The sequence below is a fragment of the Anopheles gambiae genome, chromosome 2 (assembly GCF_943734735.2).
Source record: "Anopheles gambiae chromosome 2, idAnoGambNW_F1_1, whole genome shotgun sequence".
NCBI classification, from domain to species: Eukaryota; Metazoa; Arthropoda; class Insecta; order Diptera; family Culicidae; genus Anopheles; species Anopheles gambiae.
In genome coordinates, this window is record NC_064601.1 from 46145590 (window position 1) to 46171812 (window position 26223).

Sequence of the window (26223 nt, forward strand, 5' to 3'; positions counted from 1 at the left end):
TCACCCACCCAAGCAGCACGCCTCTCCCGGCGCAATCGTCGATCAATCTGATGGACTGAACATTCGACCGATCGACATTCGATCATTATCGGGAAACGAGAATCAATTCGCCACGGCAAACAGTTTTACGACGTAAGCACATGAGCTATTCGTTTGGGCATTTAATCGTACGCGAGCGACCAGAACAAACAAGCTGCGACAAAAACAAAAATGGCATACCACCGGACCCCATCAAATGACGAGCTGTACGAAATTTGTTCGGGTTTGTCGTCTGCGGTCGCGCACAAGTCTCCCTTGATAAAGGGGAACGTATTGCGACGCTCAATGTTCGGCATTCGCGGGTGCATGAATGTGCAGCGTTCTTGAACACATTTCCGGAGCTCCGGAGCAGATTTACAGGCCGTAGGAAATGATGAAATTATTGCAGCAAATGCTAAATATCGTCCGCGGTGAAGTCGCGATTGCAATCGGCGGTACGATGAGCGGCCGCCATCGGCGTTGTCGTTGTCGGTAATATGTTGCTGTCAACGGGCAACATGCGAGATTGAAGCGGGAGCCCTACTTTGACGATCTCAGGTCTGAATACATGCCAGATATCTCTCTCTCTCTCTCTCCGTCTGGACAGCTGAGAATCAACGCGACCGAAAAACCCGCACTGAGCTGACGGAGCTAAGCTGCCAGCCCGATAGTGATCGCCCAGGGCCGGACCTACCTGGGACCGGCCAGAGTGGGTTTGCTGATTTTGACGTAACCGAACGGATTTATGGTTATCGGTACGTTCCATCTGCAGCCAACGAACGGATCTGGCCTTATCAGCGATCTGCGTAGGCTTTTAGAACCCGCCAGTTAATAAAGTGTTTGCCCATTACTGTAATGTGAGCTATTTTATGACTGCACTGGGTTGGTTAGCGAGTAGGTTCAAATATATAACTTCTTGCGAGTACCAGAACGCAATTCTTTTACAATATTGTTGCGTTAAAGTGTGCAATTCAAATTATCATTTTGGATGTGTCAAATCGTAGGATCTATCAATACCAAATGTCTGAATCAAGCTAGTAAGAAACTATCGAATTGATAGCTGATTGCTAGAAAATAGAGACTAGTGGAGAAAGTAAACAGTTCTCGTATGAATAACAGTGTTTTGCCGACCGGCTTTGCCCTGCGTCCCGAAAATCACTTCATTCCTGAGAGAGTGCCCAGCCGCTCATAACAACATAATTACCCGCATGCCTGCCCGTGTTTGACGCTAATCGTCGGCTCGCAAATCCTTTCAGCGCTGCACGAGAAACCGTATAGCAGCGCGTGTCTGAAGGAGCTGTCGGGAGCAAATTAGCCGGAACACTGTCGACCATTGCGAGGCACCCCGGTGAGCCATATCGTGACGGTATCCTTCTCGCTTGCCGTTCAAAAAAAGGGGGAAAAGAACACACGGCAGGAATTTAATTACCAATTCGATCGATCACAACGATATCGATTCGTTTAGATGATTGCGGTGCTGCTGGTTGGTGGTTGAAAGTCACCCCGGAACCTACTTGGTTGGAAACGGTTGTTTATTTAACCGGCAAAATCACGCTGCCAACTCACGGTTCAGGCGGGCGTTGTGGTAAACGCACCTGTCTCGCGTTTTCTAAGTCTGGCAGGCAGCACGGCCACGCCAGAGCAGAATAAAGTCGTGCCACAGACAAATAATTCACACACGAGCGTCGACGCCATCGATCCGCCAAAACGGTGGCCCACTACCATCGATCAACATGGGCATATGCTGTACGGTAGTGTCGGTGGGCGTACATTGATTTCATTCCTTTCGCTTCAGATGCGAATACGATCGTCTCGGTACAGCGGGCTGCTCGATTTATGGGCTTTATTATTGATCTTGAGCGGTCGGTAAAGCTTGGTAATTAATTAACCGCTCCAACGGCATAGCAGCTGCATAATTATTGATTTTTAAAATAAATAAAAAATACACCATCAAAGGACTTACGTAAGCAGCAACTTTCTTGAATGAAAAATACAATAGCAATTATAAATTTAAAATAGTAATCAAAAAGGTTTTCCCACATCCAGTTTTGGTCCTCTCACAAAAAAAAATCGTGTGCAAAAATCCTTAAAACCATCCTCTATCTTCTCCTTTTGCATTTTTTTACATTTTGCTCTCCTTTTCAAATTTTCTGGCGTTCAAAAAGGTGAGCTGAATGTTGTTCAGCGCTGCCGCTATATTAACAAGAGCATGTATTCACCGAACCAAGGGAAATTGATCAACACAAAGTCACACGGAGCAGCAGTTGATCATATTTTACTCTTTGCGTTTCTCCGTCTCTTCTAGCCAATCTTTTCGTCCGTGCCATCCTTCCTTGGCGTTTGCCATCGGGCCCGACGAAGTCACATATGTAAACTCTGCCCCGGTCATGTTGGCTAGCATAAAACCGTACGCTATACAACCGGCCACCGATTGAAAGCAAGCCAGTTTCTACGGTTCCAGATCGCTTTATTGCGACCGTTTCGTTTGTGTCTGCTTAGGGTCGAACGGTGATCCGCAGGACAGCAGAACCGGGAAGGCTCGTACTGTATTGACCGTACCGATGTTTCTCACATAAATAATCTAGACCACCCGGGCCCACATCCACCGGGCGCGACCCACCGCAGCACCAGCACAGTACCATCGATCGATCGTTCGGGTCGATCGACGATCGATCGCGTATGGACATTGGGGATACGGTGGGCTCGCTGCCAATGGCCACAATGACCGTATCGGACTTGTGCAGCGCATGTGAACCGATGCGTCGAATGCTTTCCTTTTGGATGTCTCCATACTCGTGTGGATTTCATATGGTGCAGTCTCCAGTGCATGGATTTAGTTCTCTTTTGCTGTGTTGCAATTTCATTTCGACTAATAATGGTAACAATGATGATAATGTTATCCCATTACTCAGTACTGATTCTCAATGGCGGAACCTTCGAATGCTGGGTATGTAAAGAGTATTTCGTTCGTTCGATTGTATATTTGGAGCGGACGATAAACGTGTCTATTTGCAGATTCGAGTACGGTGGAACAGCGTAAGACTCAATCTGGTTGCTTATAAGGTTACAACTTGTTTCAACATTTTCAGAGGGGAATCAAAATTGCTTTTATCTTATTAGCAGCACATATAAAAAGACACAAGTTAGAACAAATGATCCCGGGTTATAAACCATTTCTAAGGACTTTTTCTATTTTATTTCAATCCTTATTAAAATCCTAATTCAACTGAAACTAAAATTTTAAAATTGCAATTCAAATAGTGTACCATAGAGGAAAGAACAACCTTTTACAGTTGTTTGGCACAAGCCTTTTTATTCACCAACCTAGCTGCAAGCCTTTTTCATTCACTGACCGGCCTTGAGGTAATAATACTTAAACAATCTGATCGCAAACGAGCACAATAAATAAACTGTTATTAAATATAAATATATTTGAGCGCAGTGTCCAAACGTACGCATCGCCGGTGGAAATAAAAAAAAAGCTTTTCATCTCCACAATACAAATGAGCGAGAAGGGTTGCGCACTTGCACTCCGATCGGCACACGATAGGAACGGAAGACTTCAATGCGGCTGCAGGCGGCGAAGAAACGAAAACCCTCGAAACAGCCGGATAGGCTTCGCGTCTCTGTAAGTGAATGAAATATCGTCGAATGATGAGGTCGACCTGTTTAGTAACGGTGGAATGGTTCGGTTCCCTTGTCGTCCGGTACTTGCTACCTTGTTCAATTGCGTCTACTGCGGCAGCGTTCGGATTGAACATCCATTTAGTATCACTTTTTGCGGGGCACAGCGCTGCCACAATTTATCTCCCGATGCCTCTTGTGTGTGTATGCGAGCGCGCGCGCGCCTTTGCGTAAAATATAGGTGATGGTTGATACAGCTGTTAAAAACGCGAAACACGCCCGCTGCTATCACTCGCGCTTAATGGTACTCGTAGCTTTTTTCAACTGCTCCGAAAGCAGAAGGGGCAATTGCTTTAGAAGGATTTAAAATGAAAGAATAAACCACAAAATAATGCTCATTTAACGTAAAACAACACCTTACTCATTGCATTGTGCATTCAGGATTTAAGTGCCAGTGCATCAAGAAGCAAAACAGAAAAAAGCGAACATTCCTACAAGGGACACATATCGACGATCTTTTAATAATAACTCTCGTTGCCGGGTTTTTCTCCATTCGCTTCTATCTTGCTATAACCTTCCTTGCATCCTACTATAGTCTTCCTTCTGTCAAGAAGGTAACAATTTGCACACGTAACCTTAAAAAAACTCTTTCTAGCACCTTTCCTGCCTTCGCATCGGTTGCCTTTATTCATTAACATTGGATTGCAGCAATATGGCACATAAAATTGCCCTATAATCAGTACAACAGTGGATCGGAAATTGCCTTCAATTACCGCCTTAGAAATGATACAAGCGATTAAACAAACACAATTATGGTCGTTTGGAAGCGAATTATGTCCTAAGGTGCTTTTGATGGGTTAATGAGTTCCTTGTAAAGGAACTTGTTAAACATTCAATGCAGATCACATTTCAGAAAAAGCGTTCATTTCCTTCACTTACCATTGACCTGCTGCTCATTGCTTATCAAGGAAAGTATGAAACAAAGTGTACATCATTACAGTTTCCTTCGCTCAAGTAATGCGGTTTCGATCAATTTCGCTTTCCAAAAACCATTCCTAAGCCAGCCAGTCAAATTGCTTTGGTGCATCACAAATGAGCTGCAGCACGAACGAACGGGTTTGCACAAACGGAAGGGTCTTAGAAAGTTCACCGAATCCTACCAAATGCCGATGCGCCAAATGCAATGATGAATTGGTGTACAGTTTGATAGCAAACGTGCTCACCAGGTTCAACCAGTGCTGCTGTTTCGTGCAGTTTACACTTGGTGTTAAAAAAAACTCCATGAGCGATCCATGTTAAAGGCTGCTCTAATTTCTATTCCCCATTACTACGGCAGGATCAATCGAACCACGCGAGACCCGAGTGAGATATATTTGTTTTGTATCGAAAGACTCTCACGTCATACGCCCCTCTTTGGCCAGGTGTTGGTTGGGGTGTTGGGGTAGACTTCTTCTAAAAACTGCTTCTTTTGATACAGCAGACAGATATGTATGCATGTTGCAGCATCCCGCATTTGTGGCGCTATTTCCATGCCGTTCGTCCCCGCCGATCCGACAATTGCGAGGCGAGCAAATTTACAGCCTTATCACTGACGGACCGGTCGCGGCTTCTCGCGCCACAGCGTAAAAAAACTGACATAATTATGGTTCGGAAAATTTCTCACGTTCGCCGAAGCCAACGTTGGGATGGCATGAACGGAATCGGAAGGAACGAAGGGAAGGAAGAGAATTGAACAAGGGTAAGTGGAACCACTTCAGCTGGGCAGAAGTCAGGTATGCTGCCATGCTTGCGGATCAATGATTTGAATTATTGCACTTTGCTGGGACCAGGTCCCAGGAAAGCGGCGGGGAGGGGGGGGTGTTCGCATTTAATCTCACTCCGGAATGGATGGAACACAAAATTACTCATCCTTGCAGGCAGCCTGTTTGCAGGCCTCTAGTGAATTGCTTTGCGAGTTTGAGCTATCGGTCGCTTTTGTACCGGACCGTATCAAGCTTAGCCTGAAAATAGAACGCTTGCAATTTAAGCGGCAAAAAATGGCAACACTTCAAAGCATCCTAAGGCCGTTTATGCGCCTTCTAGTTTGATTTAAAAAAACTCCCAAACACACACATACACACACACAGACACTTTATAATTACAGCACGCAGCTGGACGAATAACTTTCCGTTTCCATTACGCATCGTACGGGGTGATGCTTGGGAGAGGCAAAACAACACGTTGGAAACCTAGAGGCGAAACGGTACAGAGGGGAGCCACCAAAGTAAAGTAAACTCCGACCGTAAGATTTATTGCCAAAAGCAGGTACTTAAGGCACATTAAGCAATGTTCGTAGTGCATCGTAAGTTAGCGGCCGTATGTATCGTACGAGATGACCGGTACCAGGCGCTAGGTGCAAGTGCGCATTTGCAACCAGCAACAGGAGTTTTAAGCATGCGAGCGTGGTTTACAACGCAAACCTATCGGTGGGAAAATATAATTATTGTATTAAATTATTTAACAATTTATCTTTGAACGTTACAAACTACACAATTGAGTAAAATTACAATAATATAGGAAACTTATTGATTTCTAGATAATTTTCAATCCATAACGTCCTAGAAAACATTCAAAGCATATTATGTTGCTTGATCTGCGTATTAAAGGTTCCTCCCAAAAAGCATCGAATATGAACATATTGTACAAAATTCTCCACAAAGGTAAAGTACTTTAAGCCAGTCTTTCTTTTGGGCGGCCCAAATCGAAACTGAAAATGATTTACGAGCAGCTACAGTTCTATCTGGAGGACTATGAGTCGATCTGCCGATTTCTTACGACACAAACCACAGGGACGCAAAAATTTGCATACAAACCTTTTATTTTTTTTTTTTCAATTTATTTTTACCAAACCTCAAACAAAAAATACACACATCCCCCAACATTCGACTGGATAAGCGGCGACCGTCCTGCGACAGGTCGAAAGGTTACGTTTATTGGCGATTCCCATAGACAGCCCTTTTCGCCACAAAAAAAACCAGTAAAACCAAGATACTGTACAGAAAATGCAATGGGAATGCTGCAAATAAAGCAGAACAAATGCCCCGTGCGCGGGGAACCGGCTGCCGGGGAACAACAATCACGAATCACGGTTGCGCTTATTTGCTGAGTTTTGTGGACGAGTGAGGGCGCGCGCCCGCAAGGAAGCGGATCACCTTAAACGGTACGGCTACACACTCGCACACAAAAATCATATTGCACACGCGTGCGCGTATTGCTTCTTCCTTTGCCCTTCCAACCCGAACACGCCTGGACTGTCTGGAGCGCAGGGCTTGAGTTTGGGACATTTTAGGCCGCCCGTTGGAATGGGCAGAACAGAAGGAACAGAACAGTCCCTCGCCGTTGAGACAATACTGACAATGGACAATTTATTTTATGTGTGATCATCCAAAGTTTTGCGCGAGCAAAACGGGGCGAATGAACCCGGCCAGGGAGCCAGGGAGCCGGCCATCCTGCGTAAAAGTGTGGGAATAAGGGCAGTTTACCGCGTCCTTTTCGTACATTCTTCCTGTTACCGCCTACTATGCGACGATTTTTTTTGTTGACTTACACGCATATACCCGCTTGTCGTTTCAGCGATCGTGAAGCATCCGTAATGCTGTCCAACTCGTGGCTCTATCACTACTACACCGTTCAGTCGAAGATGCAGTTCGGCATACCGTTCGAAGGTGCCACCAGGATACCACCGACCGCACCGTACTATCAGCCGAGCGCGACCGGCCACAACCTTTCACCGAGCGGTGCGGGAACGTCGGGCGGTGGGGTAGCCCTGGCATCCGGAACGTCGGGCGGAACGCTGACGGCCACCGGCCACGGGCCGTACACAGCACCACACCATTCGCATCATCACGTTCCCGCTGTCTACGGGTATCATTCACCTTCCGGGCAGCATCACAATGGCGGAACGGTCACTCCGATGCTGCACGCACACCATCACCAGCAGGCCGTAAACAATGGCGCCGGATTGTCGACGGGTGGTGACGAGTATGGAAATCGGGCGGCATACGGCTTTCGGTTGGACTCCACCGGCCAACCGGTAGACTATAGCGGAGGACATCCCACTCCACCGACATCGGCACCACCGGCCATTGGCAATCCGGTAGCGATTCCCATTCCGGTCGTGCAAGTGACACCGCACATTCGATGTCACAATGGAGGCGGTGGTGGTGGTGGTGGTGCAGGGAATTCTTCCAACAGCGACCAAGGCGCAAGTGGCAACGGATCCAGTGGGAATGGAACTCCCAACAGTCATCAATCGAGCGGTGGGAGTGCAAGTGACCGTCATAATGGGACACCACCAGCGAAGAAACGAAACATTAACCGGCTAGAACCAATCTACATCCCGGAAAATGGACAATCTGAGTCGACCGAAGTTTCCGCGATAGAGCTACAGACCAACTCTGCGGCATTACATCAGCAAGACAACGCCGGGACGGGAGGTGTTGCTAATGGACTCAATCACCTGAGCAGCTCTATCGATGGTGGAGGATCACTCGGAAATGGTAGCGGGCAAGGTGGTGGAGGTGGTGGTGGAGTGGGGTTGCAGACGATGCTATTAGGCAGCCGCACTTCCATCGGGCGGTTACACTCCAAATCCGCGCTCCTTCCCACCACGGTGTCGAATCTCTCCAACGAACCAACTGACTTCATGGAACAATGGAACCCAAGTCCACCGTGGTCAGATACTACCGCCCAGAAGGTGCCAGACATCACGCACCAAGAGCTGTCCCCGTACATGACTACAACACCTCCAACGCCGACCAGTGCGCCGCATCAGCATCACACTGGCGGTTATCCGACGGCAACCACGTTCTCCTTTGATTGGATGCCGGAACAGTTTGTACCGATCGCAACCGACTGCACAGGCAGCACGCTCGTGCCAGTGACCAGCAATGCAGTGTCGCAGACGGCAGGTTCTGGCACATCCTCAATTTCCTGTCTGTCCGCTAACAGTAGCCATGTCAGTTCGGCAGCGGGAAACATGGGCTGTGTGCTTCCTCCCAGCTGTCTCACGCAGGAAGGGTTACCGATCCCCGGACTAGCGTTACCTATGCCTGTGCCGCTGCAAATACCTCCCCCTCCTTGGCCATCGGACCATCGGCTGTTGGCACTGGATGGTGCGGCAGGATCGACGACGGCATCCGCATCACCGGGAAGTGGTTCGGTAGTGGAACGAAAGCCTCTGGACGACCATCAGGATCAGCGAAGATCTCACTGACCCACGATCACAGCTAGCTAGCCTACACTTCAAAGCAGTCAGCCGTGGGAAGGGTATTACGGGATAGGCGTTTAATTTATTTATTTCCTAACGCGTATGCACTACTCTTATGTAAGGATTTTTTTTAATTAATGAGTAGCACGTTCGAACGAACTGTACATCTTCCGCATCAGTATTTGTTATTAGCAAAGGTTTCAAGCGCATCGATGGAGAGAGCATTTCCTACCATTGCTGGCGTTTATGTGCATTTTACGTATGGTTAATTTATTTAAAAAAGGCAAATACAATTCGCTTGTTAGTCGCAATGGATATCAACTGTGTTTGTGGATAGTTCATTTTACCGTTGGACAATATTTATTTTCCCTGTTGAAGTAACTCTTCGACGCAAAAGCCGATGTAGGGAATGCGCATATTTGTTGATTGTGTACATACAAAACATAATGTTGTTGTGTTTAATGTGAATAAACTCGCAGAGCCCGTACCGTACTAAGGGTAGGCTTACGCTTGACTTCCGTCCGATGTCATCCGTCCGAATGGTTAGATTAGTTACAAAAGTATTCTATACGATACGAATACCCGATACGTGGCGATATCAAATAGTGCACTTCCTTTTCTTAGTGATTAAATTTTGTTATACCTATGATATAATGGAATGAATGAGACAAATGAGAAAACAATGCAAAATAGTTTCTTTTTATTTTCCTGTCGTTGGTCAATTTATTTGTAAGAAAGAAAATTTACATTTGTTCATAATTTGTTTTGTACGTAATTACCAGATGATCGAATCGAATCTTAAAAGAGATCAACAATTTGTTCTGATAATGATGAGCCAGCATTTTGAACAGGTTTGGTCGCCTTATAGATTGCCACACAGGATGTACTTGTAAGCCAATTACTTTTGTTTTTGCACGAAGAAGTAATATCTTTTGCCATTATTTTTATTTTATTTTATTTCATTTGACGCAATGGTACAAACTTCGGAAAACATCTTCTATAAGACAACCCAAATCCTTACGGTGATGATATAAACAACATTGCTCTGTGACTCTGCTGTGTATCTGAAGGGATAGGACAGGCAGTAGAGAACCTCGGAATATAGATAAACGAGACAAATACCAAATTGATGGTGGCACCTACCTATTGAACAGCGGCCCTACTAACAATTCCAGACTGACGTAGGGCTGACGTACAGATAATTGAACGCACGTTTCAATGCTTCCAAGATTTCATCTATCTCGGGGCAAAGGTCAGCACCGACAATAGCATGGAATCTAAGTTACGCGCAAGTATGCTGGCTGCCATGCAGTCATTCTATAGCCTGATGAAGCAGTTATCTTTAAAAAAAAAACCTTTCGCAACTGATGATCACGGGACTATATCACACCTTTATAAAACACTGACCAAATCAATCGTATGTAAGTAAGGTCTTTGAAGGAGCCGTGTAAGGTCTTTGAATGATCTCAAAGTCGTACCTGGCTCCGGTGATCTCGCCATGTTATACGCCTGGACCTGGACGACCCAGTCCTTTTAGGTCGTCTATAATGACAAAAGGGACGAAGTAGGTCCTAATTGAGGTAGAAAAATCCGGTGAATTTACAACAAACTTCAAACAAATCATTGAATGCAAAACATAGGGCATTATTGAAATCGGACAAAAACAGCTGACGTTACTTCACCTTACAACTGTAGATCTTCCTGTTAGGAATTTGCTCAAGTCCCCGACTCCAGCAAGATTGATTGTATGGCCCTGTTAATAGGTCATTCATTCCATTTTTTTCATCAAGTCAAAGTTCAACTCATTGCATTAAAAACAAAGCTCTTTTTTAATGATGTCGTATCAATTCCTACTTTTTGTTGATTAAAGTACTCCAAGTCGTGCAAGTTATTGGGATTTGTGAGTGCCTCATCAGCATCGAGCGTGTAATAGCATAACACATAGCTGCTATTTTACCGGTGTTCCGGTTCTTGCATATGTCAATGCTTTCTCTAGTTGATGTCATCTGTATATTACCAGTTAGATAAGAAGTAAAATAAATTTAAAAAAATCAGTGTCTATCTTTCCCGACGACATACTGTTCGTCATGCCACTTTGGCGTTGAGATCCTTTAACTACTAGAAAACAAGATTTTTTTATTACTTTTATTGCAGTTCTTTCCCCAGTATTTTAAATTTCACCAGCCTTATAATCCCAATTCATTTATTTAAACTGCCGAAAATATGAAAACATCATGTATTTATGGGAAGTGTCCGTCTTTCCCGCAGTGTCCGTCTTTTCATATCTTCCCCTAACATACAATTCAAATTTGTCATCCAACGCGACCATTCGACAAACCTCCCGTTTGCCATTCGGTTCACCGCTGTCAGCTGTCAATCCCATGCCGGTTGCTCTATTTGTAAACAAATCGGTAGCGTGTTGCTTCACACGTGCAAATTTAAACTAAAAAAGTGTAGTCGACTGTATTTCTTTCCATTCCGCGAGTTGCTCGTTTTTTAATTGTTCAATAGCAATGAGTTTTGCCGGTCCTAAAGAAATCATTGCAGAAGGCGATACCGTCGTACTGTATCTAACACCCGCCTTGATGCATACGATCGATGCGGTGCCGCAAATTCGCAACAAGAAAAACGAAATGATCGAGTACGTGTTCCAAACCAGTTTCGGTGCTTTGAAGGTGCGTGATCTGATCGGTGTCCGGTACGGTTCGCGCGTTCAGCTCACCAAGGGCTGGGCCCACGTCCTGCAGCCGAACCCGGAATTGTGGACCCAAACACTGCCCCATCGGACGCAGATTCTCTACACGCCCGACATCAGCATGATACTGTATCAGCTGGAAGTGCGTCCCGGGAGCGTTGTGATCGAGTCTGGGACCGGTTCCGGTTCACTGTCCCACTACTTCCTGCGCGCCATCCGCCCGTCCGGCCACCTGCACACGTTCGATTTTCACGAGGAGCGTGTGGCGAAGGCGCGCGAAGAGTTTGTCGCCCACGGGCTGGGCGACAATGTGACCGTGCGCCAGCGGGATGTGTGCGAACAGGGATTCGGTGACGAGCTGAACGGTGTTGCGGATGCCGTGTTTCTGGATCTGCCGGCACCGCAGCTTGCCGTACCGTATGCGGCAAAGGCGCTGAAAAATGAAGGTAAGCTACCCCCAATTAAACAACGATAATGGCTTTTCCCTTTCCACCTTCCAACCGGGCGAAGGGGCTATATGGAGAAAAATAGCTTTTAAATCTGTTGCAGCTACAGTAGTCCTGGTGACACATGCAGCTAACAATCGGCCCGTGCACACCCTGCGGTGTGCACCTTTCGCATTCTACTGCATGCGCAGCGAGGCACCTTTCCTTGACCCACGGGTTCGTATTCAGTGAACAATTAATTTTTCTTGCACACTATGCGCAATGATTTATCGGGCGTCATAAATTATTTGTGACGCATAAACGATCCCGACTGGTTGTGGTGTTTTTTTTGTGGTACCGTGGATATGGGACGTAAATAAAAAGAAACAACTATCACACCTTCACCATCTATTTGCCCAATCTGAGCGCATTTCAATTGTGTGCAAAGTATTAATTCACGTGTAGCACGGTGGTCTGATGGATGATCGCAAAATTGATTCATTAAAAAGAGAAAATAGCAATATATACATAAGGCTACGCAAGTGATGTTTATTGCGATCGTGTAACAAGCGGGGAAGATATTAACAATGTTCCGATATGGTCTTTGTTTTTTGATAAATTGCTAACTGTAACGGAACGATCATTTTTATGTATTGTGTTCTGCCTGAAGTGAAATGTCTTTTTGCGTATTACGATGTAAATTGAAATTATTTTCCTACCAACATCACCATACAAAACAGTAATAATGTAAAACCGTGTTGTTAAAATCTATTCTTTTATAAATTCCTATTTAAATGTTATTTTTTGGCTGGTGGTCTTGGTTCAATATTGGACACACCAGAGGTGGATCAACTCGCATCCAGACTGCATTCCTTCCTAGCATAGTATCCGGTTAAGTGGTCGAGCAATAAGAAGCAGATAATAAAGTCTAGCACAGATCGGGTATGATCTTTTCACATTATTAGTTGTATGGTAGCCATACGCATCATGTCATATAAATTGTTTAATTACACTTGTTAAACTGCGCAACATAAATTCTTAATCTGATGTTATGTTGATTACCAATTTTCAATATTCCTTATTTTATATAACTACTATAACTACTAATTTCTTGTTAATATTCTATTCATTCACTTTTGCCTGATTTGCAGAATTCTTTTATATTTCATAGTACTGGTTGGATAATATATCAAATATCATTATTTTGTACAAAACGAGACTATCATGATTTTTCAACCCACCAATGACTTTAAAATATTTAGTAATATTGTAAATAATAGCTTAAATCGATCAATAATGCCTTTACTAAACTTTTCGAATAATTCAATGCTTTACTTTACAATTTAATGACCTAAATGTTCGGAACAGTTTATTGTTTCAACGGCAAATATGTTACCGCATTAACTTTAGCCTACCGCAATATTACTGTCAATTTTAACAATCTGAAACGATTTTACTAGCTGGGTGAGTGGTACCGTACTAATGGCATGGCCCCAAACCAGAGGAGCATAAATCGTTACACTTCGGTGAGGTTATCGCTCAGATGTTCTTACAATATCTCAAAATCAGTGGTGAATTTAGGGTACCGGTAACAATGACAGGCTCCCCAGTCACCAACATATATGGTCATCTTACAGCCTATGGAGCCCTCAGACCGACAGGACCGCTTAGCGCCACAAAGGTCCGTTAAGTGATCGAGTGAACGTCAAATTTTCTAATATTTATCAAAACTTGGCCTTTTGGTTTTTTTTTTGCACAAAAAAAAATACTGCGTTGCTTAATTATCTATCTGTTCTGTTCTAATGAAATATTTAATTGTTCAGAACGTTGCAAATAGTTGGTGAACAGAATATCCATTTATTTAGTATACTATGCTCTATACTGCAATGCATATTCTTTGAAATATCACCAAAAATAACATCTCCCGTTTACGTTCACTCGATTAGTAAACCAGTATCAGTAGATCATTTTATTTAGTAGAGCTTATAAGTAATTTTGCACTAATATGGGTATTATCATGAAATTTATCACAGCAAAATTCTCTGCCTGATCAACTCTGGTTGATAGCTCTGGATATTCTCAGTTGAATGATGTCTAAAATATTTCTAAAATATCCTTAAAATCTCGTACAACTTAACAACATGACCATCATGGACTGTAACTTCATATGGATCGTAGTACCAAGGACTGACCATCAAACTGCGTGGTACTAAATAAGTCTAAAAAGGCTGTATGATCGCTAAAAATAAAGAAAAGACACGGGCCCCACGCAATCACCCCTCGAGTACAAAATATCCCTAGTACTTTGCGCGAGATTAAGAATAGCAAATGAGCTATAGAACCTATTTATTCCTCTTGATTCAAAGATTACCTAAACTAGAAATCGCTCAAATGCCATCCTTTACCTGAATAATACATTTAATTTAAGGGTAAAAATATAAAAAAAAAAACAATCCAAATAGTTTCTTTCTCCGCACTTCAACGATTCACATGAGGATCATTATGTTCACCATTGATCCTCAGTTTAAAGAAACATTGTCTACTCCAGCCACCTCATTAAACTGCTTCATGGACAGCGAATAAACAGCACTGCAAAAAAAGACTTCCAGTCCTTTCTCGCAACGACACCGATACACTACGGTAGCTGTTGGCAAGAACCAAAGCTAATGAATAAATATTCTTCTACTTGTCTAGATTCGGTTCTATTGCAATATCAATCACCACGTCTAAAATCCGCCCCGTACCGATCCCTGGTGGGGCCTTTCCGATCGGTGGCAGCGCAGTGCGCACCATGATTCACCAGCACAAGCAGCGCGCGCGGTCCTTTGAACTTGCCTTTGAAGTGCAGATATGGTTAAATTACGGATTGCTTATTCCTTACTTACCAACGCTCACCCCGCATTGTTCCAATTCCCCGGGTCCCGGTACTATTCGGACGGTGCATGTCCGCACCGGTCACTCGTACCAAATTAAGCAAAAATGAAAATTGCCATCATTTATTAACAGACCGAAAGTCTTTTTGCCTGGCCCGACCGCCCGGAGTCGGAGATTTGCATTTACTTCCTTTGGTAGATTCCTGGAGTACGAAAATGTTCCCGTGTCTGTGTGTGTGTGTGTGTGTGTGCACATTTGCTTTTTGTTACTTCTCAATGAATGCGAAATTGAAAGACTTGGAGTACAAACAAAAAATCAACTACACCAGTTGACAGCATAGTAGTGTACCTCAATAGTGCGGAGTGGCGATGTCCTTTCTTTAGCCCCCGCGCTGTGGTCCAAGCCCGGGTCGGAGGAAGCCGCATGCACGAGAAGGTGATAAAGAACGGAGCGCGAAATTCGCAACCCGCGAAACGGTCTGCGGACCAGCACTATTCATCTATTCAACAGTCACACCCTACCGCTGTCGCCGCGCAATCGAATGAGTGAGAGAGAGGCCGGCGCGTGTCAACCGATCGGTAGGAATGGAGGGCGTACCAAGCAACGAACCCCCAGGAAAAGGTGCAGGGAATAGTCAGGGTGTGTTTTGTGGTGGTAGAATTTATGTACATTGTCACCCCTCGTCGTCGCCGGGGACGAATGGGAACAGTTGACACAGCTCTTGACACTCTTTCGGGCTTGTGGACGGCGTGTAAAAGGAACCGGGTGGATCGTTGGTGCGCCGCACAGGGAAAAGTGCGAGGTGTGGAATTCAAACTGGATCTGGCGAGTACTGTTCTGGACGCGTCCCCGCATAGTGAAGCTTTTTGAAGTGGAACTCCCGCCCTACTCGAAAAGGGAAACAGTATTTATTGGGGAACGGGAAGGTGGAAGTGTTTTGACTATTCCCGGTGCCGCGGCTGTAAAATCCTGCCTGGACGGTGTGGGCCCGGATCGCGTGGAAGAATGCGTCGGAAGAGTGATGAAGCAACGGGCGAACATAATTCTTGCGGTACGCGCAGTAGTTTGTCAAGCAGCAATTGAAATGGTCCATTTCATTCGCCGTTGTGGACAGTTTCGTTTGGTACAGAATCCACCCAAGAGGGAAAGGAGGTTACTGCTGTTTGAGCGATTGTTTACGCCTATTTGTTGCACAAATGAATCGCGGCAGTGTACAAACTTTCAAATGGAGAGCATCAACGATATAAATTTATAACGATTTTAAGGCATTCGTTTGATAATGTAACTCCCCCACTTGTTTATAACAAAAATATCGTATAGAATAGAGCCGAGGCCCACTGCCGTACAGCTCAATGGACACCTGGTAGCAGCGTATGTCAAAATACTCTACTCGCACCATCCGCGTTGTTGAATGGCTACGATGCCATTAATTAATTTTTATTTTCACTTTTGATGCTGGCATATACAAACATCGAAAGAGAGAACAAGGCATAGAGTCTCAATAGCAGCTGAAATGCCCCATCAGGAGCGTCGGCTTGTGGTGCGGCAAAGTTAAAAAGAAACATACTACTCCCACTCCCCCCAAACGCATCGGGAGACACGTCGGTTTGGACATCGGTTCGGCAAACCGTTGCGCCATGCGGTGTGGTATAGAAGGAAGTCACACACACACCGAGGATCGCCAGACCAGGCTTGCAGGCAGGCAGGCAAACAGTACGATCGGCAACGCGCGCGACAAGCTGTTGAGCGGTTGTTGACAAGCTCCACGAATCTGTGTGTTTCGTTGCGTCAAAACATAGAAATCCGCTTCCCGCACACGCTACTCAATGGCCAATTGTTTTGACCGATAACGGATGCGGCCTGTGACTGTGACTGCGAGATTGTGGTGCGCAACACAGCAGCGACTAGATAAATCGTCGTTCGCTGCCATGTGCTACCTGCCGGTAGATGTCTTCGATGAATGTCAACATCGAATCACACCTGCAACGTGCAAAAGAGCCCATTGCCGGTGAATTCTTGTGGGTCACATCAGTTTATCGCTGAAAACACAGGAAAGTGTGTGTGTGTGTTTGTGTGTGTTGACGAGTTTTAGGAGTTACATCTGGTACGATGTTTGATGATCGTGTACAGAAGCAGAAGATCCCGCGTGGAAGATACAAACCAACTAATGTGGACATACTTGCGTTATGAGAAGGTATGTTTGGACAACACTCAGTGTCGTTATGACAATTTATGTAGCGAATTTAAATTTAAAATCAAAATGACTTACCAATAATAGACATCAACATCAACAACATCAGGCCTTTTGACCATAGTTCAGCATATACTGTACTACAAAAATCATCAGATGCTTGAGTTGTTGCCTCGCATCTAGCTCCCAATGTGTACTCGGAAGCAGTTTTTGGCCATAGCACAGTACCTGAACCTTTCCTTTTGCAATTGCTGCGCGTGCACGCGTAGCCGACGATTGATCGTACCATAGGATGGTGAATTGAATGATTTATTAACAAACGATTCTCTCACATTGCTACCACCGGGGGCGGCCGTTGGACTCATACAAAGTCTCCCGAAGCCTTGCGATGCGTTTAGACATCAAGTTTTTCCGCTAGTCCACTCCACACAAACTCCTCCATTCCCTGGTTTCCACACATCATGCGTTAGCGTAAGATAAAAGGCACGGCGAACGGTGGGATAACGGCGTCCCCGGTTCCCTTGTGACAGACGAATGAAGATTGTTTGCGTGAATGCAGTTGCCTCGATTGGTCGACTCCTCTACACCACCATCATCGTTCACCGTGCAAGTGTGGTGCCGGTTGCGTTTGGAGAGAAATTGGCACACGTTTATTAAGATTCGGTAAAGGAAAACAAGTACAAATGCCCGCGGGGACAGGTGCGGATTCAGGCAATACCGAGTCATATGCGCACAGTCTCTGCAGGGGGTTCAAATGTCGCCAAAGCTCTGAACTTCCCAAGTCTTCCCTATAGTAGGCATTCTATGGGTGGGAATACAGTTCCCGGACGAGGGGCAAGTTGATTTCCTTATAAAGCCTTATAGAGAAATCCTAACCGCCGAGGTTTCAAACCAAAATGAACCGCTTTCGTGCGATGGGGTTCCTTGTCTTTACTGGTTTTTAAGACACTTTTGCACGTGGCGCACGTTGCAAAGATATGTGCAAACTCAACAGAACCAGTTATTTATGTTTTCTTACTAAAAGTTGTTAAAGGGTGCAGAAAATCCATTTGACTTCGTTTTCTTCTTTTTCGTTCATAGATTTACTAGAATTGTTTTATTTTTCCAAGTAAACTGAAATTCTATATTTGCGTTACTGGCGGCTGTCAGACGATCATGAACTTTAGTTGGTCGGTCTTGTGCTACAGTTGTCAACTCACACGACTTTACAACATGCCCGTCATGGATTCAAGCCCTGAATGGACCGTATCCCTATACGTAGGACTTGGCTATTCTATTACGGGTAATCAATGAGTCACTGATGGTACAGGCAGGCCTTGACCGACAACGGTTGTTGTGCCAAAGAAGAAGAAGAAGAAGTTATGATAAATAAGTAGTTGACAGCGTGGCAACATTGAAGTGATACACATACTCGAGTAGGTGTTTGTACACTGGGTGTCAAACACCTGATTCGACAGATTGAATTTTGACAGATAGTGTAGTAAGTTTGGAAATAGTTACGGTCGCCATGTAACGCGATGATCGTACAACTGTACCTCGAGTATATCGATCAACGTCGCGGTAGGTCAGTGTTTCGCTGACATGTATCGAGGTAGAATAACACTTTGTTCGAAGCGGACTTTTAGACACTTTATCGTCCAGGCGATCATAGAAACCTTTAGGAGGTTTCCCTTACTGGAAACATTGGAGTTTAGAGGTCTTACCTTGGGAGGGGGACATAACTTAACTCTTTAAATGAGAAGTCGATAGATGTTGGATGAGCATAGTCCTATCCTGACAGTCCGAACGAATCTGACCTGCCACGGTCGGAATTGGTTTTATTTATACTCAATTAGTTTCGTACATTTGGTTTTGGAATGTGTTTTTGTCCTAATTAAAGGTTATTGATATGAGGTGCAATTTATACATTGTATCGGAGTGAGGTGTCTGTCATTATGTGCCTATGCTGCGCTTTTAGTGTTTTTACGAAGGTTCTGGAAAGTATAAACTGTTCTAGCCAGAGAACGAGTGCGTTCGTCGATCTTTGCCTACACTGCGCTTTTAGCAATAATTTGCTATGCGTTCTCTGTTTATCCACTTTGCTGCAGTAACGCTTGAATTGCTTATGTTGCGCGTTTCGGTTGTTTTCGATAAATGTGTCTCAATGGTTTTTTCTATGGACGGTATGGTCTGGGCATGTTGCTATGGTGTGGATTGATTTGCTGATGTAATATAATGAATGTGTTGCAATAGTATGATTTGGGTTTCCGAAGTATGTTACAATGTCTCTATAGCTGATAGTGTGGTTTACAATAAGTTCTGTTTAGTAGATATGCTACAATAGTCTTGATTACTATTTTTCCGAAATAAATACTGGGGCCCTTTCCGTTTTAAGTTTGTAGGCTGAAATTTTGACCTGTCAGCTGTTTGCATTCTACAGCAGTTTTCGAGCAGTTATCTATGTGGGTATAATAATAAGCCCACCTGTAGCTTATCCCAAGTTGTATGTATTTAGAAGGTTGATTTTTATTGCTTCTGCTTCTGAATGAATATTTTGAGAGTGTTTTGTGTATTTGTTAAGCCTCCAGAAAGCCTGTTTGAGCAAAAGATTTCACCCGTCCTGTCAAAAAGTGATGTTCAAATTTGGTTATAAGACCAGGCCTTGAGACTTCTTGGTCTACATACACTTCACAGCTGCATTACACATCGAATGTAACATTCCCACAATAGTGGAAATATTAGCCAGGTTCAAGTTAAACTACAACGCAATGTGCACAACTAGCCCACTACAAATACTAAGAGAATTGAACTCATAAAAATATAGTTTTAGGTTTAAAATTACTATAATTATTTTAATTTTTATGTTAAGGCCAGTACATAGTATCATAAGCAGTGAAAATTAATTTAAGTCTAGTATTCAGCCAAGGGGGTTTCAATTCCAATTGTATTTTTTCCACTTAACTAAATTGTTCCTTAATTTTGCAATTGTTAGAAATCTACTAAGTCCTTCCGGCCAAGATTGCCATTAAGAATAGAATTCAAATGTGACAGAGAATGTAGATTCCATCACCTGATGTCTGTAATGCACTTTAGGGTAAATGAAAACACGACCTTGTTTTGACATTTTCTCGTTGCAGGCTAGTTTTGTGTGCGGTTTTGTATGGAGTGTTTACATGATTTCAGCCTCCAATTGTCAAACTCCATATAAAAAGCTGACTAGAATCTTGAAGGGCCCCAATCCCAGTTTTCAGTTGAGGTCTAAATAGTGTAATGTATTGAAATAGAAGTAGGGTAATTAGAGCTCAAATGCAGCTGAAAACGCATGCTGGTGACAATATATTTTTTTCGCACAAAAAGAGGTTTACTAACAGGTTGGCTGATAGAACGATGAACGAGAGAACGATGGCAAAAATTCATGAATTGGGCTTCGAATTGCTTCCCCACCGTATTCTCCAGATCTGGCCCCCAGCGACTTTTTCTTGTTCTCAAACTTCAATAGGATGCCCAATTCATGAATTTTTGCCATCGTTCTCAATGACTTGTGGCACGGTGCGTTGTCTTGGTAGAACAACACAACACAAAAGTTGCTTGACAAAAGACGCTCTGTCTCACAAACTAATTGACATACAGACGTCAAATTTTGACACGAATCATTTGAAGGTTGGTACTATATAAAAAAATATGCATTCAATACTAGCGGCGCCATCTATGTGTCAGACCGGGGACTTATCAGCCATCCTGTTATGAAGGCAACTTTGAACAAGCTTAGTGATCGTGTTTATGCAGCATGTCTTTGTGATATACCAGCCGATAAAAGAGCTGTCGAACGATTTCAAAATGCATCACCAGAGTTGGTTTGGGGATTGCCAAAAAGGGAAATTGCCCTTGTTATTCATTGACAGATGCGTAAAACTAAACAAGAAGTCCTATTTGCAATTCTTGATTAAAATTGACGAATTCAAAAATCATTTTTAGAAGATTTAGGACAAAATGCCCCATGAAGATCTACGTGTAGTTTGCAATGACAATGAAAAGCATTTACAGGCCGTTATCAAATACAATCGAGAATGATTTGAACTTAACCTAGTACAATGTAATTTTACTACTTAAATGTGTCGTAGATAACGATTCCGCACATACCTAGATAAAATAAAATGATATGAATTTTAAACACAGTGCATCACTTTTCCATTGCCTCCCTGTGACTCTGTTCAGTATTAAGTGGCCTGTGAAACAATTTGTTACGCGTTTGAGGGGCTAAAGGATCATGCCACGCAACATTTGAACCTCGAACCTGCTAGAAGTTAAGTTAACATTCTAACAGGTTTAGTAGTCTCGTACTTGATGTATAGCACACAAAAAATCCTTAGAACATTTCTCACGGTTACATGCGCAATAACAATCACACAAAAAAATGTACAGCGCAATTCATTGATGGAATTGATTCCTGCTCCACTAATCGAAACCCGATAGGTTGTCACGTTGAATCAGCGGGAGGTTCGGCCGATCACCGTCAAGAACGTAGCAACCCAAATATAGAGCTATGATCACCACATGATCCAGTCCGTACGAGAACGTTGCCTTGCCAACATCGTTCCTTCTCTTCCATTTCCGGAGTGTAAACAGCATCGATCCGGAAACGCCACACGATGTGTTTGTGAATGTATTTTTTTAAAGGTGATAAAAACTCTAGATGTCGATCTGCTGAAACGGTGAGTCGTCTGATCACCGAGGCCTGGAGACCGTATTGCTGCCATTAAGTCTAATGATGTTGACAGATAATTTTTATCTCTTCTGTGGTTCAGCAGCAAATAAAAAAAAATGCCCACTTAAGTGAAGGAATTGATCGATTTGCGATGTGGGACAGATTGGACCAGGACGATGAAATTCGGGAGCATCGTGTCGATCGATTATTTATGCACATATCTTATCCTGCGCTGAAGTGTACTACCAGTGTTTTGCCGAGCGGTGGATTTGATTGCACTTTCTCTTCCTTCCTTGTCGTTTGGAGCAGGTTGAATGACAGACTCCCAAAAGCAAGAACAGATGTGCTAGTTGGGGGCGAATTGCGTGTATATCAATGAAATCGAACTGACATTTTAACATAACCAGGAGAAAGATCTTTGAAAGAATAAGTGTCAAGATGTTAAGATCCCCAATCTTCAATCGAATTGTAGTAAATACTAATGGAGTTTTAGTATTTTTACCTAACCCTAATCGAAAGCAATACGCGATCGAATCCAAAACACGGCAATTACATGTACAGCCTATCGGAAATGTACGAGCTGTAACACGATCAAACACACACCCCATCTTTTTGATGGGCGGAGGGACAGGACAGGACCAACCGCAGAAGCATCAAAGGCCACGATTCTTCTTACCATATCCATTCACAACCACCCTTGCTCTGTCCCGTCTCTTCCTTCGCCATTTTATTTCATCTGTCAGTGGCTGTCCGATAACGATAATGAGACTGCCACTTCGTTGCATTATTCATGGCGCACTTGCACGAGAGTTGCCGCTCCTGCTCCTCTACGCGAGCTGAGGTCAAATAGTGGCTCCCCAAGCGTACCCAGAAGTGTTAAAAGGGAACTGTGAAAGTTTCCTTCTGTCGGAATGTATGTTGCACACCTTTTCGCCTCTTCCCCCCCTCGTCCCGGTTCATGATCCGCCATGCAGTCTGCTAAAAACCGATGTCGAAATCGTTAAAATTGCCAATTGCCTAAGAATCGAAAAACAGACCGTGATGTGGTAGTGGTTGAACCTGGTGGTCGTTGCAACGATGACGATCGGTTAAAGCGCATGCCAATCCTGACAAGGGGTAGATTTATTGCATTTTCCCACCGACGACGAATGTGGAATGATGTCCGTGGATGTGTTTCTGTTGCAATTTCGTTTGGCTTTCGGTGGTGGTGGTGGTTGTTGTGTTGCTGCTGCTGCTGCTTCTGCTGCTACTTCTACATTAATTGACTTCCAATTTGGCACAGGTGTCGTTATGTTACGATGACGATGTTTTGGGTCAGAGATATGTGCGTGGAGTAAATTTTGCATAAATGTGAACTTGTGAAGCATATCACTTTGCATAATTGAATGCAACAATTCAAAGACGTTGAATTTACTGTTGAATTTTAGCTGTTTACTATTCCAACTCGTATAATCTCTGCTTGGTATTAGTAACGTACGAAACGGCCAGTTATTCATCTTTTTATTCATTACAGAATCGATTATCCGTTTTCAATAATTTGTATTGACTTGTATTACATCCGTTCCTCAATGGGTCTGAATTTATTGCAGTCATAAGGACGACAAACCGTAAATATGAATCGCTTTCAAATACGTTTGGATCTTTTTTGGACATAATTCCGCGTAATTCAGCAAACTTGATTAGACTTCTTAGGATAATCCGATAATGCACTTACCACCTATTGCGGCAGCAACGGGTAGGTTTGAGGCGATTTTTTAATTGGAACGAAATGTTTCATTTGCATCAACTAAGTTTGAGTAGAAATTGAAACTATTGTAACTTATCGTATGATCGCTGGCCTAAATAAACATACATTTTTTGGGAAAGGCCCGTTTCTTGAGTTCATCGATAAGCGTAAGCAACACGGCGTAAGGCAATAAAATATTTTTGGAACGGGCACATCCGGTGGGAGGAAATAAATTAGGACATTAAACTAACAAATTAATTTAAAATTAATTAAATTAGGAAAATTAATCATAGCTGCATACGAAAACATAAGGAACATAACATGGAACAAGGAACATAGATTTCCGAAAAAAGGTACAATATTTTCACACGCACTGGCACCAATACATTCAAACAACGTGTACGGACACATTTCAACACCATCAAAAATGTTAGTATATAAGAACCAATTTTTGTTAAATAAACGTAAGATCTATAAACGTTAGGCTATTTCAAAACCTGAACGGAGAACGTCTCGATTTTCTTTGAACGTCTTGGCCTTTCCTAGGATTTGCTTTAGGTCTCATCCGGGTCACTCTGCCCCATCCGAAAAGTTATTGTATCAATTGTGCCACTTTTCCAGCATAGATTCCCACGAACCGTGAATACTAGCGGAAAGTTTAATGCACAATTGGTTATAATAACTCTTTTCGGGCAGAAACCCATATTTTCCAATAAATTTGTTTTCGGTTGAAACTTAGGACACTGAAGGCCTTTCCTTCGCGTGACCTGGCCCGAGTTCCACCGTCAACACCACCCGACTTAACTGTTGTCAGTTCTGCTCTTAAATGTCTCAGGGAGTTTGTATGATGGCATGGAGTTTTATTGCAAATAATTATGGATTTATTAGTCATATCAGGTTAGTTTCATAGTTAGGGAAAGTCTTAATTCGATCATCTCAAAAGACCAGAGACGAATGAATAACAGAGAAAGATAGTTGAGGGGAATTACATTTTATAACTTAATGTATAAAATGATCTTCGTGCTTATGGTGAAGGATTTCTGCCTTTACCATCAATCAGTCTTCGAGGAAGGATAAGGCTGATTCTATCCAAATCCGTGAATTAAAGATCACATCAATTTAGAAGAAATTATTACACAATTCGTCGTTGCAGTTCAAGTTCGTCTACTTTTACAGAATTTCCCTTATCTTCCGCATTCTTGTTACTGAATGCAGTTTGCCAGTTAAATGCATCGTTCCTTACAGTATAGTAAATAATTCATACCTGCCCGCATTCACTCTGTTTTTTCTTCTTTTAGGTGGACGCATTTGCTCATTTTCACCCTGCATCGAACAGTCGATGCGAGTCTGCGAGGCACTTGGGAAGTGTGGTTTCATCGAGGTGCAGAACATTGAGGTACTACAGGTAGAAGATTGCGTACGCACACGCAACGTACCGGTAATGGAGCTTGATTTTCTCAAAACGAAGGTAATCCATCCTGTTCCCTCCCCCCCATAAATCCACTGTTTGTACCACTAACGAAATACTCAATTCTTGCACTCTTCTTCCGTGGTGGCATCGCAGCGTACGGAGACGGACGGAAAGGACATGAAAACGCCACGGGAAAGCAAAAAGTACATAACCTCCACCGCCCCAAACACGATGGCCGGACATACCGGGTACTTAACTATTGCGGAGTTGCCACCCCTTTTTGCCCGGTAATAACTATCCCCCCAACGGATTGTGGGCCATGGAAATTGGAGTAATTCTAAGTGACAAGTTTCAAGCTGAAAACTTTGCATACAATAAAAGCGAAAGAAATGTTAACGACCACACTGAGACACTCTAAGGGAAGTTTTGTACCTTTCGAAATTGGAGCTACAATACCGCAGCATTTGAGCAATGCGGCTTTTGTTTCGGCATTTTTCTTCTTCCATTTCACTAGTTTTCCGACCGTCGTTCCGATCGATCCAAATTCCTGCCGAACGATGCAACTGTGGCAACTGTTGGTGGAAGTCGCTGCACCACTTGCTCTGGTGATCGTTGGCGTTAACGGGTTGCTTCTTGAGCGCCCATGCTTCTATCAGGGAAACTCTTGGAAAGGCATCAATGGTCTAAACCGCCGGGCACGCCCAGTCTCGATGATGGGTGAAACGGCGGGCCACAATCCGTTCAACACCTTCCCGGGGATGGAACAGTACGGCAACTGTATAGAGGTGCATGTCAGCCTTGTGTACATAACCATCAACATTACGATCGTTTGCGGTAGTGGGCGCGGCGTAATGTCCAACGAAGAGGAACCGTACCCATCGCACCGTCGCCAGCCTTATTGTCCGGTGTACACGTCGAACGTTAAATGGCCGATTGAGAACCTGGTCTATCTCGAGTACGATGTGCGTCGGTTCGAGCTGAGCAGCTGTGTTCCACTGAACGAAACGCACTCCTACCACGGCCATCTGCTGCTGACGGATGATATCGAAACGCGAGGCTACCTGCACCGGGCCCAGCTGCCCATGTGGCGCCAGAAGCTGCAGCAGCCGGGCACAGTGCCGTTCCAGTTCGAGGGCAACTGTAGTGAGTGTAACTTTCGCAACGAGTACATCACGCTCGTGCCAAGAGTGCGGCTGGATAAGGATGAGCCACCGCTCGAAGCAGAGCCGTACTGCACGGATGACCAGCTGGGCGCTCAGAAGCCACCGCTGAGCCACATCACGATGATGCTTAATGGAGCGACCTCGGAGCTGATGATGAAGCTGCT

General features: G+C 44.0%; 2 protein-coding genes across 6 annotated transcripts in view; both read left to right on the plus strand.

Moving 5' to 3' along the window:
* The window catches only part of LOC1278785 (uncharacterized), a 100801-nt gene extending 91208 nt beyond the window's left edge, over nt 1–9593 (plus strand). For all 5 annotated transcript variants that reach the window (XM_061646628.1, XM_061646630.1, XM_061646629.1 and 2 more), the window contains exon 10: nt 7255–9593. In XM_061646628.1, the coding sequence (XP_061502612.1) occupies nt 7255–8896 (1642 nt within the window). In that variant the 3' untranslated portion in view covers nt 8897–9593. The remainder of the gene's footprint in view (nt 1–7254) is intronic.
* Nucleotides 9594–11267: 1674 nt separating this feature from the next.
* On the plus strand, nt 11268–25300 carry LOC1278786 (tRNA (adenine(58)-N(1))-methyltransferase catalytic subunit TRMT61A). Its single transcript, XM_003436625.2, has 3 exons — nt 11268–12031; nt 24784–24953; nt 25050–25300. The coding sequence occupies exons 1-3, from the start codon at nt 11404–11406 to the stop codon at nt 25185–25187; spliced, it is 936 nt and encodes a 311-aa protein (XP_003436673.2). The 5' UTR covers nt 11268–11403; the 3' UTR covers nt 25188–25300.
* The last annotated feature ends 923 nt before the right edge of the window (nt 25301–26223 follow it).

Excerpts from the sequence above, each read along its gene's own strand:
- LOC1278786 (XM_003436625.2), top strand. The coding sequence starts at position 11,404 with ATGAGTTTTGCCGGTCCTAAAGAAATCATTGCAGAAGGCGATACCGTC. Across the intron at positions 12,032-24,783 it reads AAAGGCGCTGAAAAATGAAG|GTGGACGCATTTGCTCATTT; the intron begins GTAAGCTACCCC and ends TTCTTCTTTTAG. Across the intron at positions 24,954-25,049 it reads TTGATTTTCTCAAAACGAAG|CGTACGGAGACGGACGGAAA; the intron begins GTAATCCATCCT and ends GTGGCATCGCAG.